The following is a 14723-nucleotide window of genomic DNA, read 5'->3' as shown; positions in this document are numbered from 1 at the left end:
TTAATTAATCTCTTAATTTTATTTTCTAGATTTGTAAGAATCATAACATGTCTGTTTTTCTTTTTTCTTTTTTTTAAAAATGTAAATGGTTTTTCAACGCCGAGCTGTAGGCATCAAAGCTAAAGCCATAGGGTCTAACCCTTTCAAGACTCTAATCAGAAATTCAACGGGATGATATCATATCAAATGATGAAAAAGAGACCAATCAGACGGTACAAGACAAATCTTATATTATTATTGTTATTTTAATTTAAATCAAACGGCTGTGGGGGCCACTCTTTTTTATGTTATTGAAGAAAGAATCCCATGTGACTTGTGGGACGAGACTTTGACGCAGGTTCCGGTTTCCGGTGTAAGTGGGTGGGGCCCTGCTTTTTTGGGTCAACTCTACCTCACTGTCTCCAACCCACAAAAAGAAAAATTTAAAACCCCGATTTTACAGGGTCATCAATCCAACGGCTAATCACCACCTTTTGACCTTATCCCCACTTCTGTTTCATCATTTGGACACGGTCTCCAAACCGGTCTGTCCCGTTGCCAGGATCCCTTTTTAAAGCGAGTTGGTGAATGTGCTGTGAACTTTATGAATACGTGGAATGATTTGATTGGGAAGTGAGCTTGACGGCAATATGCAACAGAAGCGACAGGTGAGTGACCCAATGCTTGCATTTATAAGGCATCAGTTTGACACCAATCACCTTCCACATTCTCTCTTTGATTTTCTTTTTCATCGTTATTTCAATTCGTCTTCCCACTTCTTGTGTATATCAAGCATTTCTTTTCTCTATATCTATAAAACTGCTTCTGCTTTCGGTTATCAAAATTGTGGGTTGGGGGCGACTTGGTTTTCTTTAATGAGCAGAGATGGCTGTGATGATGGGATATGGTGGTGGTAATAGTTTTGCAGCGAAAATGGAGGAAAGTGCTTTGAGAGAAGCTGCAACTGCTGGGATTCAAGGTGTTGAAGAATTGATAGGATTGATGACAAAAAGTCAACAGCTTTACAATCGAGATGCTTCTTTTAAAACTTCCTCTCCTTCAGATTCTGAGCCAGCTATGGAAATCCAAGCTGTAACAGATAAGACGGTTAATTCCTTCAAGAAGGTTATCTCTTTACTGGATCGACCGAGGACTGGCCATGCTCGATTTAGACGTGCCCCTATTAGTCCTCTCCAACAAGAAGAGAAACAACAGCAACGAGAGTCACAACAACGTGTGCAGACTATTCAAGAGTCGGTAACTTCTTCTGTTCAAGTAACCAAAGATCAGGTGTCTGCTTTTAAGCCTTTTTGTCCAACCCCAGGTCATAGGTTGCCTCCTTTACCTCATAATCACCACCAGAGTAAAAGCAGTCCTCTTCTGGTGACAAAGTCTGGTCTTTTGGAGAGAAATGAAGCGCCTAGTACTATCAATTTCTCATCTTCGGCTCCCTTTTCTGCTGGGAATTCTTTTATGTCTTCATTGACAGGGGATACTGATAGCATGCAGCCATCTTTCTCTTCTAGCTTCCAATTTACTAGTCCTTCCCATATCCCTTCTTCTGGTAAACCTCCTTTATCTTCCTTTTTGAAAAGGAAGTGCAATTCCATGGATGATGCTGCTCTCAAGTGTGGATCATCCTCTGACCGTTGCCACTGCTCCAAGAAAAGGTTGGCTTTTCTTCCTTTAGGTTATACATTCAATTTCTTCATTTAATTTAATATAGTTGGTTCTGAAGTTCATCCTTTTGATTGAATTTTTGCTATGTAGGAAACAAAGAGTGAAGAGAGTCATTAGAGTTCCAGCTATTAGCAACAAGATGGCTGATATTCCTCCCGATGATTATTCCTGGAGAAAATATGGCCAGAAACCAATCAAGGGTTCTCCTCATCCAAGGTGTGTAAAAATTGTTTGATTTTTTTGGCTTTCAATTTTTAACCTTAACGTTTCCTTGTTTTTATCGTTGGCTCTTTACTAGTTTCTAGTGTTCACCCATTTGCGGTTTGACCAGAAGCCTCCAGACAATAAATCAAATTGGCATTGAATGTTTTTGTTTTCAACCACAATTGCCATATTGTTGGTGGCGATTAATTGCCATTGACGTTTTTGTGTTGTACATTGAACTGCCTACCGAGTTAGTTCATTTGTTAAGCGTGTCTGTCCACTTTCTCAGTCCCTGAGTTTCATTAACCGTTTCTTTGGGCAATTCCAGGGGCTATTACAAGTGTAGCAGCGTAAGAGGCTGCCCTGCAAGAAAACATGTAGAGCGAGCTCTAGACGATGCAAGGATGCTGATTGTAACATATGAAGGAGATCACAATCATAGCCATAACAACACAGACGAGCCAGTAGCTTTGGTCCTGGAGTCATCTTAGTCCCCACCATCCAACGGCCCTGAAATGGTCATCAAATTGAACCAGACCCGTTAAAGGGCAAATCTTGAAAGATCAAGCTATTCGTAGGGTTTGTTCAGATGGTCAACTTAGAGCCAGGCTGTTTCCAGGAAGACCAGAAGGTTGATTGGTGGGTACGCTAGCTGTTTAAAGAAACAATATAGGATTCCTTGTTTTTGGTTTTAGCACAAGACTTGGACCAAAAAAGAAATAGGCATAGATTAGGAGATTGTGGATTTGGTGGGAGTTGAAACATGCAAGTAGTGGGGGTTTTCTTTTTCATCTTTCTATTTTTTAATGTTCTTATACTCAATTACCAGAATCTTTTTTAGCTTTAATATATATTATACAATATGGTGGATCTTGCTGAGGCTGCTCTCACTTTATTTTGTTCCAATGTCCACTAAACCCCTGAATTCTGATCCACTATTTTATTTCATGAGGCAAATGGGTGTTGCAGTAAATTAACAGATCAGAAATTTTCATTTAACATTTGATGGTGTCTTGCATGTGAAGGTTGACTTGATACTGAATTTAAGAGTGTGATAAAGAAAGGAAAACAAAAAACTATGGTGGTTCTTTTGTCAGCTTGTGATTGTTCCCAAGTTCAAATTCTATGAATTTTGTGGACTGAGGTTGCAATCATGGATTAATGGTCGGATTTGGTAGTGGTAGAGAATCAATATTGTTGGGTTTTTGGTTTATTGAGAGCTCCATTTCAAATTGGAGAATAATAGTAAGTCAAACTGGCTGGTCTGGCGTGTTGATATGTTTGTCCCCCACCCCACTCCCTTTTTTTCTTCCAATTTGAACATCTGCTGTCTATTTTCTTTGCTTTTCCAAGTTTTTCAGATTAAGAATTTAGAATAGCATTTCTATTTTCTTGTTATTCAATCGATAGGGTTAGACATTGCTTCACAAAACTTTTACTATTTAGGTCAAACTTAAACTGTACTCTACGAATATTTTTCTACCGTTCTTCATTGCATTTGAATTTCGAAGCCTATCTTAAATTCAAAAGAAAAGTCACATTCGTTTACCTATACTGCCAGGAGGGTTCAAGTCTATGCTCCTTGAGAAATGTCCTTTTGAATTTCTTCATTTATGACCGTGACGAGTATTTGCTATATTTGATTTCTTGACCAATGGTGATTCCCTGCCATCGCTGTCGTCTACTCAAAGTTGCCATGTTCACTTTCAACAAGATGACATGCTACTCTCTTCTTTTGGGAGATTGATTTAACTCCTTTCAAATTCAACCTTCCTCTTTTCCAACTAAAAATCTCCATTCATCAACAACAAAAACTTGTCTGGAATTTATGTAATCTGTCACATGCTAAAAGCCAAAAAAGATAAAGTTCAAAATCAATTACGAACCTTGTTTGACATTACATTTTAAATTCAAATCGGTTTTCAGAAATTCAAGTACGACGGCAAGGCATCATAAATTTGAGCTCCACACAAGAAATTTTAAGCCATCCTTGTTGCAGGTTTTGTGTTATGATTTTGCAGATAGCACCCAAACAAGATGCTGGTTATTCATGCTTTAAGCTCTGTTCATTTCTTTTTGTTCAAGTATAGCTGATAGAATTTGGTCAATGAAACCTTTCTCCAGAGTGGGAAAGGAAAAAGTGAAAGGTTGAATCTCAAAGACAAAACTTTACTTTGAAACCAAGAAAATAAAGGAGACTAATGAGCTACAAAACAAGCACTTTGATTTCTGTTAAACTATCACTTGTACGTAAACTATTACTTAACCCTGAAGTAACCGGTGTCACCTGTTCAAACTAAGTTGTAATGTGTTAACTAAGTAAAGAGATACTGTTGATAAATTCGAAGTTAATTTAATTGATTAATATAATTATTTTTAAAAAATAATATTTAATAGATTTAAATTTTAAATTTTAATATCTATAATTACAATTTTTTTTCAAACTACGGCTTCCTAAGTACAATGTTCGCATGAATTTCCAACCATCTTGTTCTAAATACATTGGTCAAATTGATTGAAGTTAATGTCCCTAGAAAGAAAAAATGTCTAAGCTAGAATGAAATCAGATTCAATCAGAATTCCCAATATTATCAAGCTGGCAAACCCTCGATGGGCCAATACAATCAGCTCAACTTTGTTTTAAGGCTCCCAATCTCAACCAAGACTCTACTTCATCATTCGCCTTCGGAGTTTGGCGAGTTTTTATGGACCAGACCATTGCTTCTCCTAGATTCATCAACATCGACCAGGGCTCGGGGTTTTAGTTATAAGGTCCAGTTTAGTTGGGTCCGTTTCCTCATCTACTTACCAAAGATTAACCCCTGTTTAGTTGTTAACTGGACAAGGCAGTTACGTTTATAAGCTAAGGCTTGATCCAAATAGAAAGTCCATCGGCGAATGCAGTTATCGATATGTTATATATAAAAACTATTAAAAATTATAGTATATTGATATGTGGTAAGTCCATTGCTTGTTATGTGTTATTTTTATTATTTTTAAAATTTTTCAAATATTTTTAACGGTTGATATATTAATATGTGACGAACCTTTTATTTATCTTGTGAAAATTCTTTAAATAAAAAAATTTTAAAAATTAATTTACTTAATTATAATTATAATTTTAAAAAATAAGAGTTGAGTATAGGGATGATGATATGTTGTTGGCAATTATAATACCTTAAAATGTTTTTGTGAAAAATAAAAAGTACTAGATAATAAAAAAAATCTATAAAAATATATCTAGCTTATTAAAGAAAAAATCAACCTTTAAAATTTTAAAACTATCATAATAAATTTCAATCACTTATTAAAACAAAAAAAAAATTGCAACTAAAAATAATCAATTGAAAAAATAACCTATCTGAAAATCAACTAAAAGATCTCATCAAAAATAATAAAATTTCTTTAAAAATTATCAAATCTAAAATTTAAATATTTTTTTAAAATATGTTTTAAAAAATATATATAATTAAAAACTAAAAAGATTAGATTTGAAATTTTTTAATAAATTACAAAAGAATTAATAACAATCAATCAATACAAACAACCATATAAAAACTCTAGATATAAGATTTTCAAACTCTTTTATTTTTTAATCTATAAAATTTAAAAACTAAAAAAGATAAACTTTTTTAAATTATATTTTATAAAAATAAAAAATTCCCCTTCCTAAGCAGGGGTAACGTTCTAGTTTTTATCAAATTACCCCCCATCCAAGAGCTTGCAGCTGGGCACCTTATTGATGGTAATTGTTGTGCGTGTATGTGTGTTTTTTTTAAGACTAAAAGTAAATCAAATATTTAAATGCCAGCAAACTTGTTGAACGTTAGCACAATCATGTTCTTCTATAATTGACAGTCTACTAACCCCATTTTTTTTTCCTCCCATCGTTGAACCGTGCCTGATGGATCCAATGTTGTGCTCGATTTTAACTACTATAATATGTAGTTAGTAGATATGTAAGCCTAGATTATGAATTGTGGGTAGGCCTAGCTGGAGAAGATGGACCAAAGCTCTTTTTTGCCGTTATATTCTTTATATAACAATCTGAAAAAACTGGAAGAAAGCCAACTATCCTAAGCTCGAGTGCCCAAATTGCACCAGTGCTTCAATGATGCGCGAGACAATATCCTTCCGATTCATTCAGCATCTTCTTGATGTCCCTTTGGTTTATGCATTGAAAAAGTTCTTCCATAATCGGTATATGAAGAAGCAAAGTATCCGCCTAACCCTTCAAGAATTTTGATTACGAATATAACTAATAATAAATGAATGAGCTTAGCATAATTTTTTTTATCTTCAAATTATTGCATCTTTTATAATAAAAAAAAAATTGAATTTGCAAAGGAGGTTAAGGTTTCGCACGTGAGACCTTGACAAAAGAAATTCTTAGCCATTGTTGTTATCGGAAGTTGTAATAAATTAAGAAAGATTAGGTGAAGGTTTTGGGGGCATCTATTCTCAAATATTCTTCATTCTAGGTTGTAAATGATTAATTAAATAAGTACAACAGGAACGTCAAAATTATATAACGTAAACTGATCGTATGAGTCATTGATACTTGAATTTAAAAAGATTTTCTTGAAAAAAGAAAAGAAAAGAAAAGATGAACGTTACATATAAGTGAAATCAGATTACTATTGCCAACAATCAAGTTCCACAGCCCTTTCTTTTCTTTTTTTTTTTCTCTTGCTTTCAGTTATTTACTATTTAGGTTGTTCATTGACTATAAGAAAGTGATTAAGAGTCAAGACGTAGAGAATTTTTTATGAAGAAAAGGTGGAATCAAATGTAAAGAAATGATCAAATCAACATAGCTGAAGGTAGCAATTTCACTTTGGCGTCGGTGGGATTTTTCTACTTCTCACTAACCCTGGCTCCACTAACCTTTGGAAGAAGGTTATTCACTTATTCTCACTCTTTTGTTTCCTAAATAAATCAATCTTTGTGTTATCTTCTTTGTTGTTTTGTTCCCATTATTTGCTTTTCTTCCCTTTGTTTATGAAAAGTTTTGTCATGATTAGTCCCTATAAAACCTACTACAAGCAAATTTTTTTTAAGTGCTGAGGAATATTTTTAACTTTATTTAGCACATTATTTTTTGGATGCTTGAAATAAATTTATTTATGTGATGAATTTATAAGAAATTAATTATCTTTTCAAAGCTTTCCAAAGGATTAGAATCTGAACAACCAAGAACAAACTCTCTTGTCTCTTGTGTAAAACACCCTTTGATCACACAAGCAATTATTGATGTATAAAGTTATCATAAACTATATTTTCATGAATAATAAAAGCAATAGTCCTTCCATAAATAAATAATTTCTTGGATTCGTGGAAAATCAACAATAATCACGTGGCAGGTAGAGTCATCCAACAAAAAGAATGAAATTAGTTTATACCAAAAAAAAAAAGAATGAAATTCTTAAAGGCAAAATAAAAGAAAAAAAAAGGTCTATTTAGCATTTAATTTTGAAACCTAAATGTAGTATCAGAGGAAATTCTGCTTGCTCATGTTAATTCAAACAGACAAAGGATAAGGTTTAAGGAAAAACAAAAAAAAACAAAGATAACGTTGCTTACATTAGAATTTTGTGTTTGAACTAATTAGCCATATTCAGATGGATTAAGCTGAAACACTGCTTAAAGACGTTTTCCTGAATAGAATAAAAATGGTACAAATTAAGTATTTTACTTCTTTTTTTTTTTTCGCTTCATTTTAAATGTACCAAAAATGATATTTTTTTTTATTTTAAATACTTTATACTCTCATTTTTTATATTTAAAATTTATTTTTCTAACATTTGTCATCTAGGCTTAGATATTAAAAGAATCTACAATGTAGATCTTTGCTTAAAAAATGTCCTAGTCTGGAATAGAGTCGGAAAAAGTTTAATAGATAAGAGTAGTTGTGCATCGTGAGATTGAGCCCCAAAATCTTGACTGACAGTTCAAACATGAAAGCCTACACTATAAATAATCATCTCCCTATATGCTTTCTGCCACAAGCACCTTCCTTTGCCTGAGGAACAAACAGCTATAGCTAGATAGCAAGCAAATCATGTTTCCAAAACTACTCTTTTCCACTTTCTTTTTCCTGAATACATATTTCTTCCGATTTGCAGTCGCCCAAACTTGCCCCCCTCCCCCAACATGCCCTCCAATCTCACCACCTCCACGCCCTACTAGAACCGTTTCTTATGTTCGTCCCCGCCCGCCGCTATACAATCCTGCACTTCGTCTCCTGCCTCGCCAACCAAATAACAATCCAGGTCCTCTACTTAATAGAGCCAGGATTCTTGCCATTACGCAGGAACTCAAAAGAAACATTACCTTTGACCCGCAAAACTACACCGGTACATGGGTTGGCAACAACTACTGCCTCTTCAAAGGGTTCTTATGTGACACAATTCCAGACAGGAACATAACTGGACTAGCAGGTATTGATTTCAATGGCGCAAGGTTTCGTGGTAACTTGAATTTCTATCGTTTCATTGCAAATTTGCCTGACATTGCTATCTTCCATGCCAATTCAAACAACTTTAGTGGGGTCATCAACCAAGGCCTCAGTGGGTTACGCTACTTTTATGAAATGGACTTGAGTAACAACAAATTCATGGGTGGATTCCCGTCAAACGTTCTTGGTGCCACAAACTTAGCCTTTGTTGATCTTCGTTTCAACAACTATCTGGGTTCTGTCCCTCGTAATTTGTTCAATTTCGACACTGATATTCTTTTTATTAACAACAATGTGTTTTCTCAAACAATCCCTACCAATTTGGGAAACACACCAGCACTCTATCTCACCCTAGCAAACAACAACTTCACGGGAACGATCCCACGAAGCATAGCTGCAGCCTGGCAAACCATGACTGAGGTCCTGTTCTTAGGCAACAAGCTATCTGGTTGCCTACCTTTTGAAATTGGGTTCTTAAACAGAACGACCGTGTTCGATGTTGGTTCTAACCGGTTAACAGGTCCAATTCCACAGTCATTCGGTTGCATGGCAAAGTTGCAGCTGCTTAATATGGCTCATAACCGCTTCTACGGGCCAGTACCAGAGGTTTTATGTAGGCTTCCAAATGCATTCAATTTCACACTGTCAAACAATTACTTCACCCAAGTAGGCCCACAATGTAGGAGGCTAATCAGGTTAAGAAGGCTTAACGTGAACAGGAATTGCATAGCGGGGCTTCCATTTCAAAGATCAGCAGCTGACTGTACACGTTTCTTTTCAAGGCCTTTGAGTTGCGCAAGGGACAGCACGTTCAGCATCATTCCATGTAGGCTACCAGCGGCTTCATTTAGAACCCGAACCATTTTTCAAGAAGATGAAGTGCCGCCATCTCCACGAACCTATAATGCGCTTGTGAACCCTTAAAGAATTTGAACTATCTAGTTGTGGTCGGTTTTATTAGTACTTTGATTACTAGTTTATGTCTGTTTAAAGAGATGATTAGGTAATATGGTTAAATAAGGGGATTATGATTGCATGGGAACTGATCTTCTCTGTCGTTGTCTTTTCCTTTTTGTATTTGTTTTCTTTCTCTTTTCTTTGAAAGTGATCTCTGTAATTAACAAATAAATGTTCAGTTATTGGTGTTTCATGGATGTTGTATGGCAGTGGGTTTCTTTTGGGTTTTATGTTTACTATCATTCCAATTTGAGAGAAAAAAAAAATGGCATCCTTTTCTACAAAAAAGGAAACATTTTGAATGGGCCAACATATGTACCCAAAGGAAAAGAATTTGGCCTAGTGACCCTTGTCACGTATCGCTTGCTCCTATGCCCGTCTAAGAGATCCTGAATCGTGATCCAATCGGAATTCCCAATATTATCAAGCTGGCAAGCCCTCGATGGGCCAATACATTCACTTGAGCTTTTGTCTTGAGGCTCTTAATCTCAGCCTAGACTCTACTCCATCATTTGCATTTGGAGTTTGGTGTAGTTTTATGGAGCAGACCATTACTTCTCCTAGATTCATCAATATCTACCAGGGCTCAGGGTTTTACTTATAAGGTCCAGTTTAGTTGGGTCCATTTTCTCATCTACTTACCGAAGATTAACCCCAGTTTAGCTGTTAACTGGCCCAGGCGGCTATGTTTTATGAGCCTAGGCTTGAACAAAATAGAAAGGCCATCGGTAAATGTATTTACTTTTGTCCAATTACCCTCCTCCATCTCCCAGAGCATGCAGCCTGGCATCTTGTTGATGGTAATGATTGTTCTTTTTTAAAAATAAAAGTAAATCAAAATTTAAATGCCAGCAAACTTGTTGAACGTTTGCACAATCAAGTTCTTCTGTAATTGACAGTCTACTAACCCTTTTTTTTCCCTCCCATCATTGAACCATGCCTCATAGATCCAATGTTGTGCTCATTTTCAAGTACTATATTATAATTAGTAGAATGTAAACCTAGAATATGAATTGTAGGTAAGCCTAGCTGGAGAAGATGGACCAAAGCTCTTTTTCCCCTTTATCTTCTATATATAACAATCTTCTTTATAACAAAAAATTCATTTTGAGTACGAGGATAAGGTTTCGCCCTTGAGACCTTGACAAAAGAAATTCTTAGCCATTGTTGTTATCAAAGTTGTATTGATAGTGGGATTGATTTCAGTAAAATTAAAAAAAAAAAAAATATTGTATCTATGATTAAAAAAAATTATTATAACTGTAATTAAAAAAAAATTTATAAAAAAATTTATACGAAATGAATCTCATTGAATTTAATATTTAAATTCAACTAATGAAATGATAATTCAATTATATCACATTGAAAATGCAATGAAATCCAAACCTCCCACTAATTAAGAAAGATTAAGTACAATAGGAGCATCCAAATTATATAACATAAACCTGATCATAAGAGTTATTGATACTTTAACTTAAAAAGATGTTCTCAAAAAAAGAAAAGATGAAGGTTATATATAAGTGAAATCAGATTACGAACTCCAACAATCAAATTCCACAGCCCTTTCTTTTTTTTTTTTTTTTTTTCTCTATTTAGGTTGTTTATTGACTATAATAAAGTGATTAAGAGTCAAGAAATAGAGAATTTTTATACGAAAAAGGTGGAATCAAATGTAAAGAAGAAGGTTATTCTCACTCCTTTGTTTCCTAAATAAATCATTGTGTTATCTTCTTCATTGTTTTGTTCCCAACATTTGCTTTTCTTACCTTTGTTTATGAATATTTTTATCATGATTTGTCCCAAGAAAACCTACCACAAGCAAATTTTTTAAGTGATAAGGAATTTTTAAACTTTATTTAGCACATTTTGTTACATAGTCCAAATAAATTTATTTATGTAATGAATTTATAAAAAATTAATTATCTTTCCAAATGATTCAAATTTAAACAACCTAGGAGAACAAACTCTTTTGTCTCTTGAATAAAACATCCTTTGATTACCACAAGCAATTATTGATATATAAAGTTATCATAAACTATGTTTCCATGAACAATAAAAAGCAATGGCCCTTTCATATATAGATAATGTCTTGGATTCGTAGAAGAACAACAACAATCACATGGCTCTAATTAGTTTGTACCCAAAAAAAAAAAAAAAAAGAAAGAAATTCCTAAAAGAAAAGGTCTAATTTGTTATGATGTGATCCCATTCTCTTTTACCAATTAAAAGCCATGGGCTCATGGCCTTTTGTTTTAAACAACACGTGATAGCCGTATTTTTAACGGGACGAGCGTTTTATGAGACGTGAGGAAAAAAAAAAAGAGTGAGCGGTGCGAAACCGTGAGAGAAAAAGAGAAACCAGAAAAGAAAAAAGAGAGAAATGGGGAAAAAGAGAAAAAGATTGATGCAAGTTTAAACAAAAAGTTAAACAGATGCTGATTTGTCACTTAACGTTATCTTAAAATAAATTTTATTTGATAAAAAATTTCGAATTGTTTCTTTAATTAAAAAAGAATTAAAGTGATCTTCACGTTTCTTTTCAAGGCCTCTCATGAGTTGCGCAAGGGAGAGCACGTTCAGCATCATTCCATGTAAGCTACGAGCGGCTTCATTTAGATCCCGAACCATTTCTCAAGAAGATGAAGTGCCGCCATCTCCACGAAGCTATAATGTGCTTGTGAAGCCTTAGAGAATTTAAACTGTCTAATTAAAGTCGGTTTTATTATTATATTCATTTCTAGTTTATGCCTGTTTAAAGTGACGATGAGTTATTGTGTTAAACTAGAGGGGATTATGATTGCAGGGGAACTGATCTTCTCTGTCATTGTCTTTCTCTTTTCTTTGAAAGTCATCTCTGTAATAAACTAATTAATGCGCGGGCAATTGGTGTTTCATGGATGTTGTATGGCAGTGGGTTTCTTTTTGAGTTTTCTGCCTACTATTGTTCCAATTTGAGAGAAAAAGAAAGAGAGAGAGAGAGAGACAGAAGGGCTGTTCTCTTTTTCTACAAAAAAGGGAACATTTCGAATGGGTCAATATATGTACCCAAAGGAAAAAAATGGGCCAAAATAATCCCTGTCTGTCATGTGGAATTCTTGAACTGTCCAATTTTGGCATTTGCCCAAATGGTGCAAAATATTTTTGTTGGTGGGCTTGACTATGATGGGTCGTCTAGTTAGTATGGGTTTTATGTTTCGACTTCAGGCAAAGTGATCCCTATGTTTTGTTTTACTCATTATAGAGAAGTAAGCGAGGTTGGGATACAGGGTCCTATCAAATTGGTTCATACTATATTTGGAAACAATCCCTTCCACTTCACATTGTTTTTGTGCGAGAACTAGTCATCACTTTGATTAATATTCGATCCCGCATTGTTGAATTGCTTAGTGTGACATCTTTTCATTTGACTGAGTGCCTATAATGATTCAATGGTGAAAAGGTGCGAATTGCGAATAGGGTTCACTGGTAACTTATATGTTTTAAACAGTTTGTCAGCGATTTTCAATGAACACTAATCATCATTTTGTTGATTACCATATGGTATTTCGATTTAGTCTAGAAAGTAGTGAAATAGAGGGAGAAATTTTCTTTGAACAAAAATAAAAAGATAATATAACTTTCATTGTTTGAAAGATGGAACATAAAAGGCTTTTTTCTGTATGAGAGTGGTGATTATGAATTAGAAGTTAGAACATACGTTGTGTTCAGACTTAGCCTTCCTGGAAAAAAAAAAAGAAGCAAAGACTAGTCTTGAGTTTAGTTTGTTTTGCACTGTAAATATAGGTTAGGCTATCAAACGAGGAATTATTGCAAAATAAGTTGCTGGTAGATGATCATAGTAGATGGGCCACGGGGTAGTGAAAGCTACGAGAACATCATTGAAGGAAGCCTAAGCCATCAGCTACCAGTTCCAGCAGTCATCGACAATAAAATTCAATCTCAATTCGGAATCAACATGACAGTATTGTTAGATAATGTTGTTTGAAAGTTTGGCCAAAAAAAATGGTGTGAAAGTCTTGTGGTTCTCAAATCGAGAAATGGCAGTGGTTCGAACCCAAGGTGGGTCTTAGTGGGCATTTTCATCATCGATTCTAAGTTGCTAAAAGTATAGTTATTTTACATCAATAACCTTAATAGGCCATTTTCAACCAAAAGAATCTTGATAGCCCATCCAAATTCATGGGTTCATTTGGACTTGGGACCTGAAATCATGGACAATGATCATTTGGGCATTTCTAAGCTCTTACAACAGTTGTCCTCGGCCCTGGTGTGTGGCCACTCATGACCTATATGAGTAATGGCTCATCGTTGTGCTGTCGACTTCAGCAGCAAAATTTCCAACCTTTTCTCTTTACCTGGTAAATTAAATTTACGCAGCATTGAATGTTTTACGCTTGGAAAATAACATGCACCTGTCATTTTTTAGCTTCATCTTTTCGCATTAAAAGGACAAAAGCCTTTTTGTTTCTTGTCCCTCTGATATTTTGGACAGAACTACAGAAGCTGCTATTATTTATTAATAAGGAGTAAGGACCATATATTTCCTTCGTCTCACACATGCAGTACTTGATTGCATGAAATAAATATTTGACGAATTTGAATCTTGCCAAATCGGTCGCCTAGCTATGTAGCTATCTAAATTTAAAGTTGAAGAAACGTACATCTATCTACCCTTTTGGATAAGCATTTGATTTTGCAATTGCATCATACCGTTGCAGATTGTCACCTCCTGTTGGTTTTCTTGGATTGTTTTCTTCTTCTCAAATAAGTTCACTTAGTACGGATGATGTATGAACACCACCAAACTTTTTATTGGGAAGTAATTGTCCACCAGCAAGAAGGCCATGAAGCTGGTGATTTAACGATTAGTCGATTACCAATCAACACCGTTGCAGATACTTGGGAGAGATGACAATGAGGAGACGGGCGTCCTTCGAAGGTGATTTTAAGAGACGGTATTTTTGTTTTGTCTATCTTATATAGACAAGCCGAGTGCCTTTGAGTTGGATGGATATCATAAAATAATTGAGTTAGATTTATTTATCTTGAACAATCTGTCCAAAGGTTAAAAAAGAAAGGCATCCAATCTTACAGTTTGCAGGCATACCCTACCCTTCATCAGCACTCAATATTCAGAAAGAGAGGTAAGTATAGCACCATTTTGGCTTTGGGCATTCTAAAAGCGACTTTTTCATTAGAGTGGGTGTTGAATTACTGTTCGGAACTCTCACAGCTGTTGAAAGTCGAAATAGGCCAGGAGATGACATAGAGTTTACCTTACCTCTTTGGCATTTGTCAAGGCCAAGGGGCCGTACCGCCGAAGATAAAAACAACAGTGGATAAGGAATAGCATAGGAAAGGAAACAAGGGCTTGGGCCCTTCTACGATTGTTGTACGGTAATTGGGGTCATTCAACAACTACATTATTTCAAATTATTTGGGATGT

General features: G+C 35.0%; 1 protein-coding gene and 1 pseudogene across 2 annotated transcripts; both read left to right on the top strand.

The window, feature by feature from the left end:
* Positions 1-464: 464 nt before the first annotated feature.
* LOC111315444 (putative WRKY transcription factor 7) lies at positions 465-2733 on the top strand. Its single transcript, XM_022917158.2, has 3 exons — positions 465-1649; positions 1750-1875; positions 2192-2733. The coding sequence occupies exons 1-3, from the start codon at positions 865-867 to the stop codon at positions 2352-2354; spliced, it is 1074 nt and encodes a 357-aa protein (XP_022772893.1). The 5' UTR covers positions 465-864; the 3' UTR covers positions 2355-2733.
* Positions 2734-7801: 5068 nt separating this feature from the next.
* Positions 7802-9498, top strand: LOC111314859 (uncharacterized protein At4g06744 pseudogene; annotated as a pseudogene). The gene has a single exon (XR_016330779.1). The product of XR_016330779.1 is annotated as an uncharacterized protein At4g06744 pseudogene (transcript).
* The last annotated feature ends 5225 nt before the right edge of the window (positions 9499-14723 follow it).

Source organism: Durio zibethinus, chromosome 20 (genome assembly GCF_047325235.1).
Source record: "Durio zibethinus cultivar Kanyao isolate XHJ-2024 chromosome 20, ASM4732523v1, whole genome shotgun sequence".
Taxonomy (NCBI): domain Eukaryota; kingdom Viridiplantae; phylum Streptophyta; class Magnoliopsida; order Malvales; family Malvaceae; genus Durio; species Durio zibethinus.
The sequence above is the reverse complement of the archived record's forward strand: the minus strand, read 5'-3'. Positions and strand labels throughout refer to the sequence as shown.